At 20.9% G+C, this 16,078-nt stretch overlaps 13 protein-coding genes across 13 annotated transcripts, besides 25 other annotated features; 4 read left to right on the top strand and 9 right to left on the bottom strand. All coding sequences in view use genetic code 5, as the record gives it.

The window, feature by feature from the left end:
- Positions 1 to 1,259: a sequence feature (A+T rich region; putative regulatory role).
- Positions 1,260 to 2,043, top strand: an rRNA (s-rRNA).
- Position 2,044: 1 nt separating this feature from the next.
- Positions 2,045 to 2,116, top strand: a tRNA (tRNA-Val).
- A 1-nt stretch (position 2,117) lies between these two features.
- Positions 2,118 to 3,438, top strand: an rRNA (l-rRNA).
- A 3-nt stretch (positions 3,439 to 3,441) lies between these two features.
- Positions 3,442 to 3,506, top strand: a tRNA (tRNA-Leu).
- A 1-nt stretch (position 3,507) lies between these two features.
- Positions 3,508 to 4,455, top strand: ND1 (NADH dehydrogenase subunit 1). The gene has a single exon. The coding sequence runs from the start codon at positions 3,508 to 3,510 to the stop codon at positions 4,453 to 4,455; it is 948 nt and encodes a 315-aa protein (YP_245509.1).
- A 19-nt stretch (positions 4,456 to 4,474) lies between these two features.
- Positions 4,475 to 4,542, bottom strand: a tRNA (tRNA-Ser).
- A 2-nt stretch (positions 4,543 to 4,544) lies between these two features.
- CYTB (cytochrome b) lies at positions 4,545 to 5,681 on the bottom strand. The gene has a single exon. It carries the CDS (start codon positions 5,679 to 5,681, stop codon positions 4,545 to 4,547), a length of 1,137 nt encoding a protein of 378 aa, YP_245508.1.
- Positions 5,681 to 6,205, bottom strand: ND6 (NADH dehydrogenase subunit 6). Its single transcript has one exon. The coding sequence runs from the start codon at positions 6,203 to 6,205 to the stop codon at positions 5,681 to 5,683; it is 525 nt and encodes a 174-aa protein (YP_245507.1).
- A 2-nt stretch (positions 6,206 to 6,207) lies between these two features.
- Positions 6,208 to 6,272, top strand: a tRNA (tRNA-Pro).
- Positions 6,273 to 6,337, bottom strand: a tRNA (tRNA-Thr).
- Positions 6,338 to 6,339: 2 nt separating this feature from the next.
- ND4L (NADH dehydrogenase subunit 4L) lies at positions 6,340 to 6,636 on the top strand. The gene has a single exon. The coding sequence runs from the start codon at positions 6,340 to 6,342 to the stop codon at positions 6,634 to 6,636; it is 297 nt and encodes a 98-aa protein (YP_245506.1).
- Positions 6,630 to 7,968, top strand: ND4 (NADH dehydrogenase subunit 4). Its single transcript has one exon. A coding segment is annotated over exon 1 (1,339 nt).
- Positions 7,969 to 8,033, top strand: a tRNA (tRNA-His).
- A 15-nt stretch (positions 8,034 to 8,048) lies between these two features.
- ND5 (NADH dehydrogenase subunit 5) lies at positions 8,049 to 9,768 on the top strand. Its single transcript has one exon. A coding segment is annotated over exon 1 (1,720 nt).
- Positions 9,769 to 9,834, top strand: a tRNA (tRNA-Phe).
- An 18-nt stretch (positions 9,835 to 9,852) lies between these two features.
- Positions 9,853 to 9,919, bottom strand: a tRNA (tRNA-Glu).
- Positions 9,920 to 9,989, bottom strand: a tRNA (tRNA-Ser).
- Positions 9,989 to 10,054, bottom strand: a tRNA (tRNA-Asn).
- A 7-nt stretch (positions 10,055 to 10,061) lies between these two features.
- Positions 10,062 to 10,124, bottom strand: a tRNA (tRNA-Arg).
- Positions 10,124 to 10,188, bottom strand: a tRNA (tRNA-Ala).
- A 1-nt stretch (position 10,189) lies between these two features.
- On the bottom strand, positions 10,190 to 10,543 carry ND3 (NADH dehydrogenase subunit 3). The gene has a single exon. The coding sequence runs from the start codon at positions 10,541 to 10,543 to the stop codon at positions 10,190 to 10,192; it is 354 nt and encodes a 117-aa protein (YP_245503.1).
- Positions 10,544 to 10,608, bottom strand: a tRNA (tRNA-Gly).
- A 6-nt stretch (positions 10,609 to 10,614) lies between these two features.
- COX3 (cytochrome c oxidase subunit III) lies at positions 10,615 to 11,403 on the bottom strand. The gene has a single exon. The coding sequence runs from the start codon at positions 11,401 to 11,403 to the stop codon at positions 10,615 to 10,617; it is 789 nt and encodes a 262-aa protein (YP_245502.1).
- ATP6 (ATP synthase F0 subunit 6) lies at positions 11,403 to 12,080 on the bottom strand. The gene has a single exon. It carries the CDS (start codon positions 12,078 to 12,080, stop codon positions 11,403 to 11,405), a length of 678 nt encoding a protein of 225 aa, YP_245501.1.
- ATP8 (ATP synthase F0 subunit 8) lies at positions 12,074 to 12,238 on the bottom strand. Its single transcript has one exon. It carries the CDS (start codon positions 12,236 to 12,238, stop codon positions 12,074 to 12,076), a length of 165 nt encoding a protein of 54 aa, YP_245500.1.
- Positions 12,239 to 12,305, bottom strand: a tRNA (tRNA-Asp).
- Positions 12,306 to 12,376, bottom strand: a tRNA (tRNA-Lys).
- COX2 (cytochrome c oxidase subunit II) lies at positions 12,377 to 13,061 on the bottom strand. Its single transcript has one exon. A coding segment is annotated over exon 1 (685 nt).
- A 4-nt stretch (positions 13,062 to 13,065) lies between these two features.
- Positions 13,066 to 13,131, bottom strand: a tRNA (tRNA-Leu).
- COX1 (cytochrome c oxidase subunit I) lies at positions 13,132 to 14,665 on the bottom strand (the record flags this gene model as incomplete). Its single annotated transcript has 1 exon — positions 13,132 to 14,665. A coding segment is annotated over one exon (1,534 nt), but the record flags the coding sequence as incomplete, so codon positions are not given.
- Positions 14,664 to 14,729, top strand: a tRNA (tRNA-Tyr).
- A 1-nt stretch (position 14,730) lies between these two features.
- Positions 14,731 to 14,792, top strand: a tRNA (tRNA-Cys).
- Positions 14,785 to 14,852, bottom strand: a tRNA (tRNA-Trp).
- ND2 (NADH dehydrogenase subunit 2) lies at positions 14,853 to 15,864 on the bottom strand. The gene has a single exon. A coding segment is annotated over exon 1 (1,012 nt).
- Positions 15,865 to 15,933, bottom strand: a tRNA (tRNA-Met).
- Positions 15,934 to 15,941: 8 nt separating this feature from the next.
- Positions 15,942 to 16,010, top strand: a tRNA (tRNA-Gln).
- Positions 16,011 to 16,013: 3 nt separating this feature from the next.
- Positions 16,014 to 16,078, bottom strand: a tRNA (tRNA-Ile).

Below are 16,078 nucleotides of genomic sequence, written 5' to 3'. Positions count from 1 at the left end.
ACTGTTAAAAACATCGTTTTTTTTTTTTTTTTTTTTTTATACATATATTTTTATGAAATAATAAAATTTTCAAAATTATTAATTTATTTTTTAATAATTAAAAATAGTATTTTATTAATTTTAAATATATTTTCATTAAAAATTTTATAAAAGAATTTTTATTTAATAAGTTAAATAAAATAAAAATAATGTAGATAATTTTTTTTTGCGCATATATATATATATAGAAATTTATATATACCATTTTTTACTAATACGTAAATTTTTACATTATTTATATAAATAATTAATAATTTATAAATAATATATATATATATATAAATCAAGTATTAATATATAAATTATTTATATATTATTAAATAAATATTAATCAACATTTTAGCCTATACCTCCAATTAGATGGGTAATTAGAGTTTATAGTAATACTAGCCTTAATTGAATGGGTGTGAAATTTTTTTTTGCTCTAGATTAATAGATCCCTATTAATTAATTAAATATTTATATATATATAGATATCTATTAATCTTAATTAGTATATCGTCTTAAATTCGTAAATTGCACTCTTCAATATACTTTTTGGGACCCTTAATAAAATAATGGAAAATTATCAGTAATTTTAAAAAAAATTTTTAAAAATTTTTACAAAAAAAAAATTTTTTTTTATAAAAAAAAAAAAAAAAAAACAAGCTATTTCTATGTAATTATAAATTTATTAAGGTTTATAATCAGTATTATTACTAAACTTAATTATTAAAATAATTATAAATAAATATATTATAAATTTATAATATTATTATATAAAATAGTTAATAAATAAATTTTTATAGATTTATAATTATATTATATATTATTTTATATTTATAGTATTATTTAAAATTTATACTTAATTTAATTCATTAATTTATAATTACATAGAAATAATTTTTTGAGTTTTTTTTTTATTATAACATTAAAAATATAATATAAATTATACAAATTAATTTACTTTATAAAATTTTTAATGAAAATATACTTATTATAAATTAAATTGGGGATAATTTATGATATTTATTTTAATTATATAATTATTATGTAGGGGTATATAATAATATAATTATAATTTTTTTTTGTATGTAATTTATATTGAAAAATTATTGGAGATAGTACCAATTTTTAATTATTAAATTTATAATTATATTTATAATTATTTTTACTAATTATTGTTATTAATTTATAATTTAATTATATTAATTTTTATAATTTATATTAATAATTAAATTATAAAGTTTTATTTTGGCTTATTAATTTATTATTAGTTTAATTTATATGTAAATTTTTGTGAGGATTTTTATTTATTTTAATAATAAATAAATTAATTTATATTCGCAGTAATTAATTTTATTAATTAAAGAAATTTAGAAATAGTAATATTAAATAGTATTGGCTAAATTTGTGCCAGCAGCCGCGGTTATACGAATAATGCAAATAAATTTTATCAGTAAAAGTTAAATTGTTTATTTATATAATATAATATAAATTATTAGGTGAAATTTTTGATTTATTAATTATTATATTTAATATTAATTGAAGCTTGAAAATTTTAATAATAAACTAGGATTAGATACCCTATTATTTAAAATGTAAATATTAATGCTTAGGTAGTAATAGTTATGTTCTTGAAACTTAAAAAATTTGGCGGTATTTTAGTCTATTCAGAGGAACCTGTTCTGTAATCGATAATCCACGTTGGACCTTACTTAAGTTTGTTTAGTTTATATACCGTCGTTATTAGAATATTTTATAAGAATGTTAATTTTCATAATTTTATAAAAGAAAAGATATCAGATCAAGGTGTAGCTTATATTTAAGTAGAAATGGGTTACAATAAAATTATTTATATGGATTTAAATTTGAAATGTTTAATGAAAGTGGATTTGATAGTAAAATTATAAAGATTAATAATTTGATTTTAGCTCTAAAATATGTACACATCGCCCGTCACTCTTATTATTAAGATAAGATAAGTCGTAACATAGTAGATGTACTGGAAAGTGTATCTAGAATTCAATTTAAAGCTTAATTAGTAAAGCATTTCATTTACATTGAAAAGATTTTTGTGCAAATCAATATAAATTGATTAAATTTTATTTATTAATTTTTTTATTATTTAAATTATTTTATTAAAAATAATTATAAATTGTTTATTTTTAGTATTTTATAAAGAAAAAATAAAATTAATTATAGTGTATTAGTATTGTGAAAGAAAATTGAAATAATTTGAAAAATTATTATTTTAAAAGAAAATTTAATTTATTGTACCTTGTGTATCAGGGTTTATTAAATAAAAATTAATTAATTTAATTTTCTCGATTTTAAAAGAGTTAATATATTATAAAAGTTAATGTGATAAAATTATTTTTAATAATATATTAGAAATGAAATGTTATTCGTTTTTAAAGGTATCTAGCTCTTTAAGAAATAAATTTAATTTAGAAATTTTATATTATTTAATTAGTTAAATTAATTAAATAAATATTTAATTTTAATATTTTACGGGATAAGCTGTAAAATAAATTTTTAAAAATATTTAAATAAAATAATAAATATAGATTTAGAAATAGTTATTATTAATAAAAGTGTTATAATTTATTTTATAAATTAAATTATTTATTTAAATTTTAAATTTTTATTAAAGTTTTAATTTTAATTAAAAAAATTAAATAATAATGATAAAATTAGTATATATTATTGTATAAATAAATAAATATGAAAAGTTTATGTAAAGAACTCGGCAAAATAATGTTCGCCTGTTTAACAAAAACATGTCTTTTTGAATTATATTTAAAGTCTAACCTGCCCACTGAAATTTTTAAATGGCCGCAGTATCCTAACTGTGCAAAGGTAGCATAATCATTAGTCTTTTAATTGAAGGCTGGTATGAATGGTTGGACGAGATATTAACTGTTTCATATAAATTTATAATAGAATTTTATTTTTTAGTCAAAAAGCTAAAATTTATTTAAAAGACGAGAAGACCCTATAAATCTTTATATTTAAAATATTATATTTTTTTAGAATTATTTTAATATAATATTTAATAATATTTTATTGGGGTGATATTAAAATTTAATAAACTTTTAATTATTTAAATCATTAATTTATGAATAATTGATCCGTTATTAACGATTAAAAATTTAAGTTACTTTAGGGATAACAGCGTAATTTTTTTGGAGAGTTCATATCGATAAAAAAGATTGCGACCTCGATGTTGGATTAAGAAATATGTTTAGGTGTAGCAGCTTAAATAATAAGTCTGTTCGACTTTTAAATTCTTACATGATCTGAGTTCAAACCGGCGTAAGCCAGGTTGGTTTCTATCTTTAAAAAATTAAAATATTTCAGTACGAAAGGACCTAATATTTGATAAATAATTATTTTAAAATTGAATATTATTAATATTATACTATTTTGGCAGATTAGTGCAATAAATTTAGAATTTATTTATGTAATTTTTATTACAAATAGTACATGTTTTTTATAGAAAATCTAATATTTATTATTGGTAGATTATTATTAATTATTTTTGTTTTAGTAAGAGTAGCTTTTTTAACATTATTAGAACGAAAAGTTTTAGGTTATATCCAAATTCGTAAGGGTCCTAATAAAGTTGGAATTATAGGAATTCCTCAACCTTTTTGTGATGCAATTAAATTATTTACTAAGGAACAAACTTATCCTTTATTATCTAATTATATTTCTTATTATTTTTCTCCTATTTTCTCTTTATTTTTGTCTTTATTAGTTTGAATATGTATACCTATATTTATTAAATTATTTTCTTTTAATTTAGGGTTATTATTTTTTTTATGTTGTACAAGTTTAGGTGTTTATACTGTTATAATTGCGGGATGATCTTCTAATTCAAATTATGCATTATTAGGTGGATTACGAGCTGTTGCTCAAACTATTTCTTATGAAGTTAGATTAGCTTTGGTTTTATTAAGTTTTATTTTTTTAATTGGAGGTTATAATATATTAATATTTTATAAATATCAAATATTTATTTGATTTTTATTTATTATATTTCCTATAGCATTAGTTTGATTTAGAATTTCTTTAGCTGAAACTAATCGAACTCCTTTTGATTTTGCTGAAGGGGAATCTGAATTAGTATCTGGATTTAATGTAGAATATAGAAGAGGAGGATTTGCTTTAATTTTTTTAGCTGAATATGCAAGTATTTTATTTATAAGAATATTATTTTGTGTTATATTTTTAGGAAGAGATGTATTTTCTTTTATATTTTATATTAAATTAACTTTTGTTTCTTTTATATTTATTTGAGTTCGTGGAACTTTACCTCGATTTCGATATGATAAATTAATATATTTAGCATGAAAAAGTTTTTTACCTTTTTCATTAAATTTTTTATTATTTTTTGTAGGTTTTAAAATTTTTTTATTATATTTATTATAGTGAATATTTTTTAGTAAATAAGTTAATAGAAAATTTAATTTCTATCTTATGTTTTCAAAACATATGCTTAATTCAAGCTCATTAACTAATTAATTTAATAAATTATCTCATCATTTTGTAACTAAAGGATTAATTATAAAATAAGCAAAATAAACTACTGTTAAAATTTGTCCAACAATTACGTATGGAGTTTCAACAGGTCGTGCTCCAATTCATGTTAATAAAATAACTGTTACTACTATTAATCAAAATATAATTTTATTAATTGGGTAAAATTGAATTCCTCGGAATTTACTTAAATGATAAAATGGTAAAATTGCTAAAATTGCAATAGAAAGAACTAAAGCAATTACTCCACCTAATTTATTAGGAATAGATCGAAGAATAGCATAAGCAAATAAAAAATATCATTCAGGTTGAATATGAACTGGTGTAACTAAAGGATTAGCTGGAATAAAATTATCAGGGTCTCCTAATAAATTTGGACTAATTAATACTAATAAAATTAAAATTATTGTTATAATAATAAATCCTACAATATCCTTATAAGTAAAATAAGGGTGAAATGGAATTTTATCAATATTAGAATTTAATCCAATAGGATTATTTGATCCTGTTTCATGTAAAAACAATAAGTGAATTATTGTTATAGCTAGTACAATAAAAGGTAAAATAAAATGAAAAGTAAAGAATCGAGTTAAAGTTGCATTATCAACAGCAAATCCTCCTCAAACTCATTGAACTAAATCAATTCCTAAATAAGGAACTGCTGATAATAAATTAGTAATTACAGTAGCTCCTCAGAATGATATTTGACCTCAAGGTAAAACATAACCTATAAAAGCAGTTCCTATTACTAAAAATAAAATAATTACTCCTACTAGTCATGTTGGAGTATATAAATATGATCCATAGTATATTCCTCGACCTACATGTAAATAAATACAAATAAAGAAAAATGATGCACCATTAGCATGTAATGTTCGTAATAATCATCCATAATTTACATCTCGACAAATATGATTTACTCTATTAAATGCTAAATTAATATCTGCAGTATAGTGTATTGCAAGAAATAAACCTGTTAAAATTTGGATAATTAAACATAATCCTAAAAGAGATCCAAAATTTCATCATGATGAAATATTACTTGGAGCTGGTAAATCTACTAATGCATTATTAGCAATTCTTAAAATTGGATGTTTAAGTCGTAAAGGTTTGTTCATTAGTTAAATATTGGTCGAAGAGGTCCCTTAAATAAATTAGTAATTTTAACTACGGCAATTAAAGTAATTAATAGATAATTTATTAATAAAATTGTTAATAAATTAGTAGGGTAATTATATAATTTATTTAATGATAATGAATTTTCTATAATATATGAATTTAAGTTTGAAATTGATTGAGTTTCAATTCTAAAATATTGTATTAATAAATTTTTATCTATAAAATATAATCTTAAAATTATTAATATAAAAATAGTAAATGAAATTAATATTAATTTAATTGAAAAAGAAAATATTTCATTTGATGCTAATGATGTAACATAAATAAATAAAACTAATATTCCTCCAAGGAATACTAGAAATAAAATGTATGAAAATCAAAATCTTTTAGATATTAATCCTGTTGTTATTGATACTAAAATAGTTTGAATTAATAAAATTAAACCTATAGCTAAAGGATGTTTAATATTTATAAAAACTAAATTAAAAATAAATATAATAGTTAATAAAATTCATTGTATAATATCAAGAAGTAGTTTAAATAAAATATTAATTTTGGAGATTAATGATAAAGAATTTCTTTTTTCTTGAAGTTTTAAAAGAATTTATCTTATTTTTGATTTACAAGACCAATGTTTTTATTAAACTATTAAAACTAATGTTAATAATTTTAAATTGAAGTTTACCTAGAATTTTATTTATTATAGGAGTTTTTACTTTTGTATCAAATCGAAAGCATTTATTATCAATATTATTAAGTTTAGAATATATTGTTTTAAGATTATTTTTTTTATTATTTATTTATTTAAATATATATAACTATGAAAATTTTTTTAGAATAATATTTTTAACTTTTAGAGTTTGTGAAGGTGCATTAGGTCTTTCAATTTTAGTTTCAATAATTCGAACACATGGAAATGATTATTTTCAAAGATTTAATATTTTACAATGTTAAAAATTATATTTATAATTATTTTTTTATTTCCATTATGTTTTATAAAAAACTTATATTGAATGGTTCAAAATTTTTTATTTTTAATTAGATTTATTTTTATTTTAATAAATATATATTCTAATTATTTTATATCTATTTCATATTTATTTGGTATAGATATAATTTCTTATGGATTAATTTTATTGAGTTTATGAATTGTTGCTTTAATAATAATAGCAAGTGAATCAATTTATAAATATAATAATTATACTAATTTATTTATATTTAATATAATTATATTATTAATTTTATTAGTTTTAACTTTTAGAAGAATAAGATTATTTATATTTTATTTATTTTTTGAAAGTAGTTTAATTCCAACTTTATTTTTAATTTTAGGATGAGGTTATCAACCTGAACGTTTACAAGCTGGGGTTTATTTATTATTTTATACTTTATTAGTTTCTTTACCTATATTAGTTGGAATTTTTTATTTATATAAAATTACTAATACAATAAATTTTTATTTATTAAATAATTATATATTTAATTATGAAATTTTATATTTTTCTTTAGTTATAGCTTTTTTAGTAAAAATACCAATGTTTTTAGTTCATTTATGATTACCAAAGGCTCATGTAGAAGCTCCTGTTTCTGGTTCAATAATTTTAGCTGGAATTATATTAAAATTAGGAGGTTATGGGTTATTACGAGTATTTCCATTTTTACAATTATTAGGATTAAAATTTAATTATATTTGAATTAGAATTAGATTAGTAGGAGGGGTTTTAGTAAGTTTAACTTGTTTATGTCAAACTGATTTAAAGGCTTTAATTGCTTATTCTTCAGTTGCTCATATAGGAATTGTATTAGCAGGTTTAATAACAATAACTTATATAGGTTTATGTGGTTCTTATACTTTAATAATTGCTCATGGATTATGTTCATCAGGTTTATTTTGTTTAGCAAATATTACTTATGAACGAATAGGAAGACGAAGTTTATTAATTAATAAGGGATTATTAAATTTTATACCTTCTATAGCTTTATGATGATTTTTATTAAGATCTGCAAATATAGCTGCTCCTCCTACATTAAATTTATTAGGAGAAATTTCTTTAATTAATAGAATTGTAAGATGATCTTGATTAACTATATTTATATTATCTTTATTATCATTTTTTAGAGCTGCTTATACTTTATATTTATATGCTTATAGTCAACATGGAAAATTATTTTCTGGAACTTATTCATTTAGAGGAGGTAAAATTCGTGAATATTTATTATTATTTTTACATTGATTTCCTTTAAATTTATTAATTATAAAAAGAGATATGTGTATATTATGATTATATTTAAATAGTTTAATAAAAATATTGATTTGTGGTGTCAATGATAAGAGAATTTCTTTTTAAATCGTGAAATATTTATCAATTTGTTCAATTAGATTTGTTTCTTTATTTTTTTTTAGAATTTTATCTTTTTCAATAGGTTTAATTTTTATTATAAATGATTATAGAATTTTTATTGAATGAGAAGTAGTTTCAATAAATTCAATAATAATTGTTATAACTATTTTATTAGATTGAATAAGATTAATTTTTATATCTTTTGTTTTAATAATTTCTTCTTTAGTAATTTATTATAGAAAGGAATATATAGAAAGTGACTATAAAATTAATCGTTTTATTATATTAGTATTAATATTTGTTACATCTATAATATTATTAATTATTAGACCAAATTTAATTAGTATTTTATTAGGATGAGATGGATTAGGATTAGTATCTTATTGTTTAGTAATTTATTTTCAAAATATTAAATCTTATAATGCTGGAATATTAACGGCTTTATCAAATCGAATTGGAGATGTAGCTTTATTGTTGGCAATTGCTTGAATATTAAATTATGGAAGATGAAATTATATTTTTTATTTAGAAGTAATAAATTCTAATATAGAAATAATAATTGTTGGTGGTTTAGTAATATTAGCTGCAATAACTAAAAGAGCTCAAATTCCATTTTCTTCTTGATTACCAGCTGCTATAGCTGCTCCAACTCCTGTTTCTGCTTTAGTTCATTCTTCTACTTTAGTAACAGCAGGAGTATATTTATTAATTCGTTTTAATATTTTATTAGCTAATTCTTGATTAGGAAATTTATTATTATTATTATCTGGATTAACAATATTTATAGCTGGATTAGGAGCTAATTATGAATTTGATTTAAAAAAAATTATTGCTTTATCTACTTTAAGTCAATTAGGATTAATAATGAGAATTTTATCTATAGGATTTTATAAATTAGCTTTTTTTCATTTATTAACTCATGCTTTATTTAAAGCTTTATTATTTATATGTGCTGGAGCAATTATTCATAATATAAATAATACACAAGATATTCGTTTAATAGGAAGATTAAGTTTAATAATACCTTTAACTTCTTCTTGTTTTAATGTAGCTAATTTAGCTTTATGTGGAATACCATTTTTAGCAGGATTTTATTCCAAGGATTTAATTTTAGAAATAGTGTCTTTTTCTTATATTAATATATTTTCCTTTTTTTTATATTTTTTTTCAACTGGTTTAACAGTATGTTATTCTTTTCGTTTAGTTTATTATACAATAACTGGTGATTCAAATTTTTCTTCTTTAAATATACTTAATGATGAAGCTTGAGTTATATTAAAAAGTATAATAGGATTATTAATTTTAAGAATTTTTGGTGGAAGAATACTTAGATGATTAATTTTTCCAACTCCTACTGTAATTATTTTACCCAAGTCTTTAAAATTATTAACATTATTTGTTTGTATTATTGGAGGGTTAATAGGTTATTTAATTTCAAATGTTTCATTATTTTTTTATAATAAGGCTTTTAATAATTATAATTCTTCTTATTTTTTAGGTTCAATGTGATTTATACCTTATATTTCAACTTATGGAATTATTAATTATCCTTTATTAGTAGGTAAATTAAGAATTAAAACTTTTGATCAAGGTTGATCTGAATATTTTGGTGGTCAACAACTTTATTATAATTTAATTAAAAATTCTCAATTTAATCAAATATTACAAAATAATAATTTAAAAATTTATTTATTAAGTTTTGTTTTTTGAATTATTATTTTATATATATATATAATTTGTTTTTATTCAAATAGCTTATATTTAGAGTATGACACTGAAGATGTTAGGGAGATTAATTAATCTTTGAATATAGTGAATATTTTTTAGTAATTTATAAAATAAATATATTTATTTTTACAATGAAAATGTAATGTTTTATATTAAACTATATAAATTAGAAGTATAAATGGAATTTAACCATTAAAAGAAAAAAGTTAGCAGCTTTTACTTGAACATCATACTTCTTTAATTGGAGGATAGTTCTCAATTCTATCATTAACAGTGATAAGCCTCTTTTTGGCTTCAATTAATATAAAAAGAATAAGGGTAATGATACCTAAGATTAGGTCGAAACTAATTGCAATAAATCGCTTCATATTCAAGGTAGATTGATAAATCAATACTTTTTGAATGCAAATCAAATGTTATAATTAACTACAACCCTATTAATTTGATCAGTTTAATATTCCTTGATTTCATTCATGGTATAATCCTAAAAGTAAAATTAAAATAAAAATAATTGAAGTAATTGTTCAGGTTAATAAATTTGAAAATTTAATAATTAAAATAATTGGTAAAATTAGTGCAATTTCAACATCAAAAATTAAGAAAATAATTGTAATTAAAAAAAATCGTAAAGAAAAAGGAATACGAGAAGATGATTTTGGATCAAATCCACATTCAAAAGGTGAAGCTTTTTCTCGATCAACAATCGTTTTTTTTGAAAGAATTGAAGCAAGAATTATTACAATTATAGAAATTAATATAATAATAGAACTAATTGTTAAAATTGAAAAAATTATCTATACTATTAATAATAGACCATATGATTGGAAGTCAAATATACTTTTTATACTATATAGATAATTAATTAACCTCCTCATCAGTAAATTGATACATAAAGGAATAATCAAACAATATCAACAAAATGTCAGTATCAAGCAGCTGCTTCAAATCCAAAATGATGATTTATAGAGAAATGATTATTTAAATGACGAATTAAACATACTAATAAAAATGTAGTTCCAATTAATACATGTAATCCATGGAAACCAGTTGCTATAAAAAATGTAGATCCATAAACTGAATCTGCAATAGTAAATGGAGCTTCAATATATTCATAAGCTTGTAAAATAGTGAAATAAATCCCTAATAAAACAGTAAAAAATAACCCTTGAGTAGTTTGTGAATGGTTATTTTCTATTAGGCTATGATGAGCTCAAGTAACTGTAATTCCTGAAGTTAATAAAATTACTGTATTTAATAAAGGAATTTGAAATGGATTAAAAGGAGTAATTCCTATAGGAGGTCATATAGCTCCTAATTCAATAGATGGAGATAAACTTCTATGAAAAAATGCTCAAAAAAATGAAACAAAAAATAATACTTCTGAAAGAATAAATAAAATTATTCCTCATCGTAATCCTGTAGTTACAGCTAGTGTATGAAGACCTTGGAATGTCCCTTCTCGAGATACATCTCGTCATCATTGATATACTGTTAAAATTGTAATTAAATTACCTAATAAAAATAATGAATTATCATATTGATGAAATCATTTTACTATACCTGCAACTGTAGTTATAGCTCCAATAGATGCAGTTAATGGTCATGGACTATAGTCTACTAAATGAAATGGGTGATTTGCGTGAGTTGACATTAGTTTACTTCTCTAGAGTATAAAGTTCTTAATACAGCAAATACATATGATTGAATTATTGCAACAGCTGATTCTAAAACTAATAAAGCAATTTGTGTAATTAATAAAAATCCTAATAAAATTGTTGATAATGAAGGACCAGTATTACCTAATAATGTTAATAATAAATGTCCAGCAATTATATTTGCTGTTAATCGAACAGCTAAAGTTCCTGGTCGAATAATATTTCTAATAGTTTCAATGCATACTATAAAAGGTATTAGAACAGCAGGAGTTCCTTGTGGTACTAAATGGGCAAATATATGTTGAGTATTATTAATTCATCCAAATAATATAAAACATAATCATAAAGGAAGAGCTAAAGTTAATGTTAATGTTAAATGACTTGTACTAGTAAAAATATATGGAAATAATCCTATAAAATTATTAAATAAAATTATAGAAAATAAAGAAACAAAAATAAAAGTAGATCCATTAGCTCCTATTGGACCTAAAAGATTTTTGAATTCTTTGTGTAATGTTAATAAAATATTATTTCAAAAAATATGATATCGAGAAGGTATTAATCAATATATTGAAGGAATTATTAAGATTCCTAAAAAAGTACTTAATCAATTTAATGAAAGATTAAAAATACTAGATGAAGGGTCAAATACAGAAAATAAATTAGTTATCATTTTCAATTTAAGGAATTTGTAGAATATAAATTATTATTTAAATTAGATTTAGGTATAGATGGAATATAAGAGTAATAATTTATTATATTAAAAATTATAAATGTAATTGAAAAAATAATAAATAAACTTAATCAACCAATAGGTGCTATTTGAGGAATTAAAAAATATTAATAAATTAATAATTTTAGTTTGACAAACTAATGTTATGATTTTAACTAATTTTTTTCATTAGAAGTAAGTGCTAATTTACTATAAAATGGTTTAAGAGACCAGTACTTGCTTTCAGTCATCTAATGAAGAATTATTATTAGAGATTCATTTAATGAAATAATTTACAGGGATTCTTTCAATTACAATTGGTATAAAACTATGATTGGCTCCACAAATTTCTGAACATTGACCATAAAATAATCCTGGTCGATTAATTAAAAAATTTGTTTGATTTAAACGTCCAGGAGTTCCATCAACTTTTACACCTAAAGCTGGAACAGTTCATGAATGAATTACATCAGCTGCAGTTACTAAAATTCGAATTTGAGAATTTATAGGTAATACAACTCGATTATCAACATCTAATAAACGAAAACTATCAATTGATAATTCATTTGTTGGAATTATATATGAATCAAATTCAACATTTCTAAAATCTGAATATTCATAACTTCAATATCATTGATGACCAATAGCCTTTAATGTTACTGAAGGATCATTAATTTCATCTAGTAAATATAATAGTCGAAGAGAAGGAAAAGCAATAAATAGTAAAATAATTGCTGGTAAAATTGTTCAAATAATTTCAATAGTTTGTCCATGTAAAAGGAATCGATTTACATAATTATTAAAAAATAAAGTAAATATTAAGTATCCAACTAATACAGTAATTATTACTAAAATTAAAAGAGCGTGATCATGAAAAAAAATTAATTGTTCTATTAAAGGAGAAGAACTATCTTGTAAACCTAAATTTGCTCATGTTGACATTAGTTTCTAATAAAAGTAAAATACTTTATATATGGAGCTTAAATCCATTGCACTAATCTGCCATATTAGAAATTAACTAATAAAGGCAATTCATTATAACTATGTTCTGCTGGTGGAGTATTTTGTAGTCATTCAATAGATGAATTTAATTGAATTGGGAAAATTACTTGTCGTTGAGAAACTAATCTTTCTCAAATAATATAAAATAAATATAAAATTCCTAATAATGAAATAGTTGATCCAATAGTAGAAATAACATTTCAAGTAGTATAAGCATCAGGATAATCAGAGTATCGTCGAGGTATTCCAGCTAATCCTAAAAAGTGTTGAGGGAAGAATGTTAAATTTACTCCAATAAATATAATTACAAATTGACTCTTTAATATTTTATTATTTATTGTTAGTCCAGTAAATAAAGGATATCAATGTACAAATCCAGCTATAATTGCAAATACAGCTCCTATTGATAAAACATAATGGAAATGAGCAACTACGTAATATGTATCATGAAGAATAATATCAACTGATGAATTAGCTAATACTACACCAGTTAATCCTCCAACTGTAAATAAAAATACGAATCCTAAAGCTCATAAAATAGCAGGGGAATAAGTTAATTGAGTTCCATAAAGAGTAGCTAATCAACTAAAAATTTTAATTCCTGTTGGAACAGCAATAATTATTGTAGCTGATGTAAAATAAGCTCGAGTATCAACGTCTATTCCAACAGTAAATATATGATGAGCTCAAACAATAAAACCTAATAATCCAATTGCTAATATTGCATAAATTATTCCTAATGATCCAAATGTTTCCTTCTTTCCTGATTCTTGACTAATAATATGAGAAATTATTCCAAATCCAGGTAAAATTAAAATATAAACTTCTGGATGACCAAAAAATCAAAATAAATGTTGATATAAAATTGGATCTCCTCCTCCTGCTGGATCAAAGAATGAAGTATTTAAATTTCGATCAGTTAATAATATAGTAATAGCTCCAGCTAATACTGGTAAAGATAAAAGTAATAATAATGCAGTAATTACAACAGATCATACAAATAAAGGTATTCGATCAAATGTAATTCCAGTAGCTCGTATATTAATTACAGTTGTAATAAAATTTACAGCTCCTAAAATAGAAGAAATTCCAGCTAAATGTAAAGAAAAAATAGCTAAATCTACTGAAGCTCCTCCATGAGCAATATTAGATGATAAAGGAGGGTAAACTGTTCATCCTGTACCAGCTCCCTTTTCTACTATACTGCTTACTAACAATAATGTTAAAGCAGGAGGTAGTAATCAAAAACTTATATTATTTATTCGAGGGAATGCTATATCAGGAGCTCCTAATATTAAAGGAACTAATCAATTTCCAAATCCTCCAATTATAATAGGTATAACTATAAAAAAAATTATAATAAATGCATGAGCTGTAACAATTACATTATAAATTTGATCATCACCAATTAAAGCTCCAGGATGTCCTAATTCAGCTCGAATTAAAATTCTTAATGAAGTTCCAATTATTCCAGATCAAGCTCCAAAAATAAAATATAAAGTACCAATATCCTTATGGTTAGTAGAAAATAGCCATTGTTGCGATTAAATGGCTGAAGTTTAGGCAATAGATTGTAAATCTATTTATGAGAATTATTCTCTTTAATCATGGCTTTATAGTCAATAATGACATTAGACTGCAATTCTAAAGGAGTAATAATTACTAAGGCTTAAAAGATTATTCTTATATTGATAGCTTTGAAGGCTATTAGTTTATTTAACTTAAAACCTTAAAATAAAAAATATAAGGAAGAAGCTAAAAATAAACCAAAAGAAGAAATATAAGAATAAATTAATAAAATTTTTATATAAGAAGTTTTATATATTGCATAATTTAATCAATTATTTTCATAATAATTTAATATAAATGCACTATAACATAATCGTATATAAAAATATAGAGTAATTAAAGTTATTAATACTATAAAAGTCAATAAAAATAGTTGATTATTTATTGTTAAAGCTTGAATTACTAATAATTTAGGTAAAAATCCTAAAAATGGAGGTAGACCTCCTAATGATAATAAATTAAAAAATAAAAAAAATTTAATATTTTTATCATGAAAAAATAATGAAAATAGTTGATTAATATAAGAAATTTTAAATATATTAAACATAAATACTATAGAAAATGTTAAAAAACAATAAAATAAAAAATAAATTAATCATAAATTTCTATTATATATTGCAGCTAGTATTCATCCTAAATGATTAATAGATGAATAAGCTATTAATTTTCGTAAAGATGTTTGATTTAATCCTCCTAATGCACCAATTAATCTTGATAAAATAATTCTAATAATAATTAATGGCTTAAAAATAATATAAGAAATTAATATTAAAGGAGCAATTTTTTGTCAAGTTATTAAAATTAATGCATTAATTCAAGATAATCCTTCTATTACATTAGGAAATCAAAAATGAAAAGGAGCTGACCCACTTTTTAATAATAAAGAAGAAAAAATAATTATTTCTATTAAATAATTAGATTCAATTCTTTTTGAATTTAATAAAAATAAAATTACTGCAAATAAAAATACTGAGGAAGCTAAAGCTTGAGTTAAAAAGTATTTTAATGAAGCTTCAGTAGATATTAATTTATTATCTCTTATTAGGGGGATAAAAGCTAACAAATTAATTTCCAATCCTATTCATGCTCCTAATCAAGAATTAGCTGAAATAGAAATTATAGTACCTATTATTAAAATAATTAAAAATATAATTTTAGATGAATTATTAAAAATTAAAAAGAAAAGGATTAGAACCTTTATGAATGGGGTATGAGCCCAGTAGCTTAATTAGCTTATCTTTTTATAATAAATATATTTTGGTGTACGATGCACAAAAGTTTTTGATACTTTTAGAAATAGTTTAATTCTATTAAATATAATTATAATGAATGTAATATTATTACATGATCTATCCTATCAAGATAGCCCTTTTATCAGGCAATTCATT

Source organism: Haematobia irritans, mitochondrion (genome assembly GCF_050003625.1).
Source record: "Haematobia irritans irritans mitochondrion, complete genome".
Classification (NCBI taxonomy): domain Eukaryota; kingdom Metazoa; phylum Arthropoda; class Insecta; order Diptera; family Muscidae; genus Haematobia; species Haematobia irritans.
This window is presented reverse-complemented; position numbering and strand designations above follow the sequence as displayed.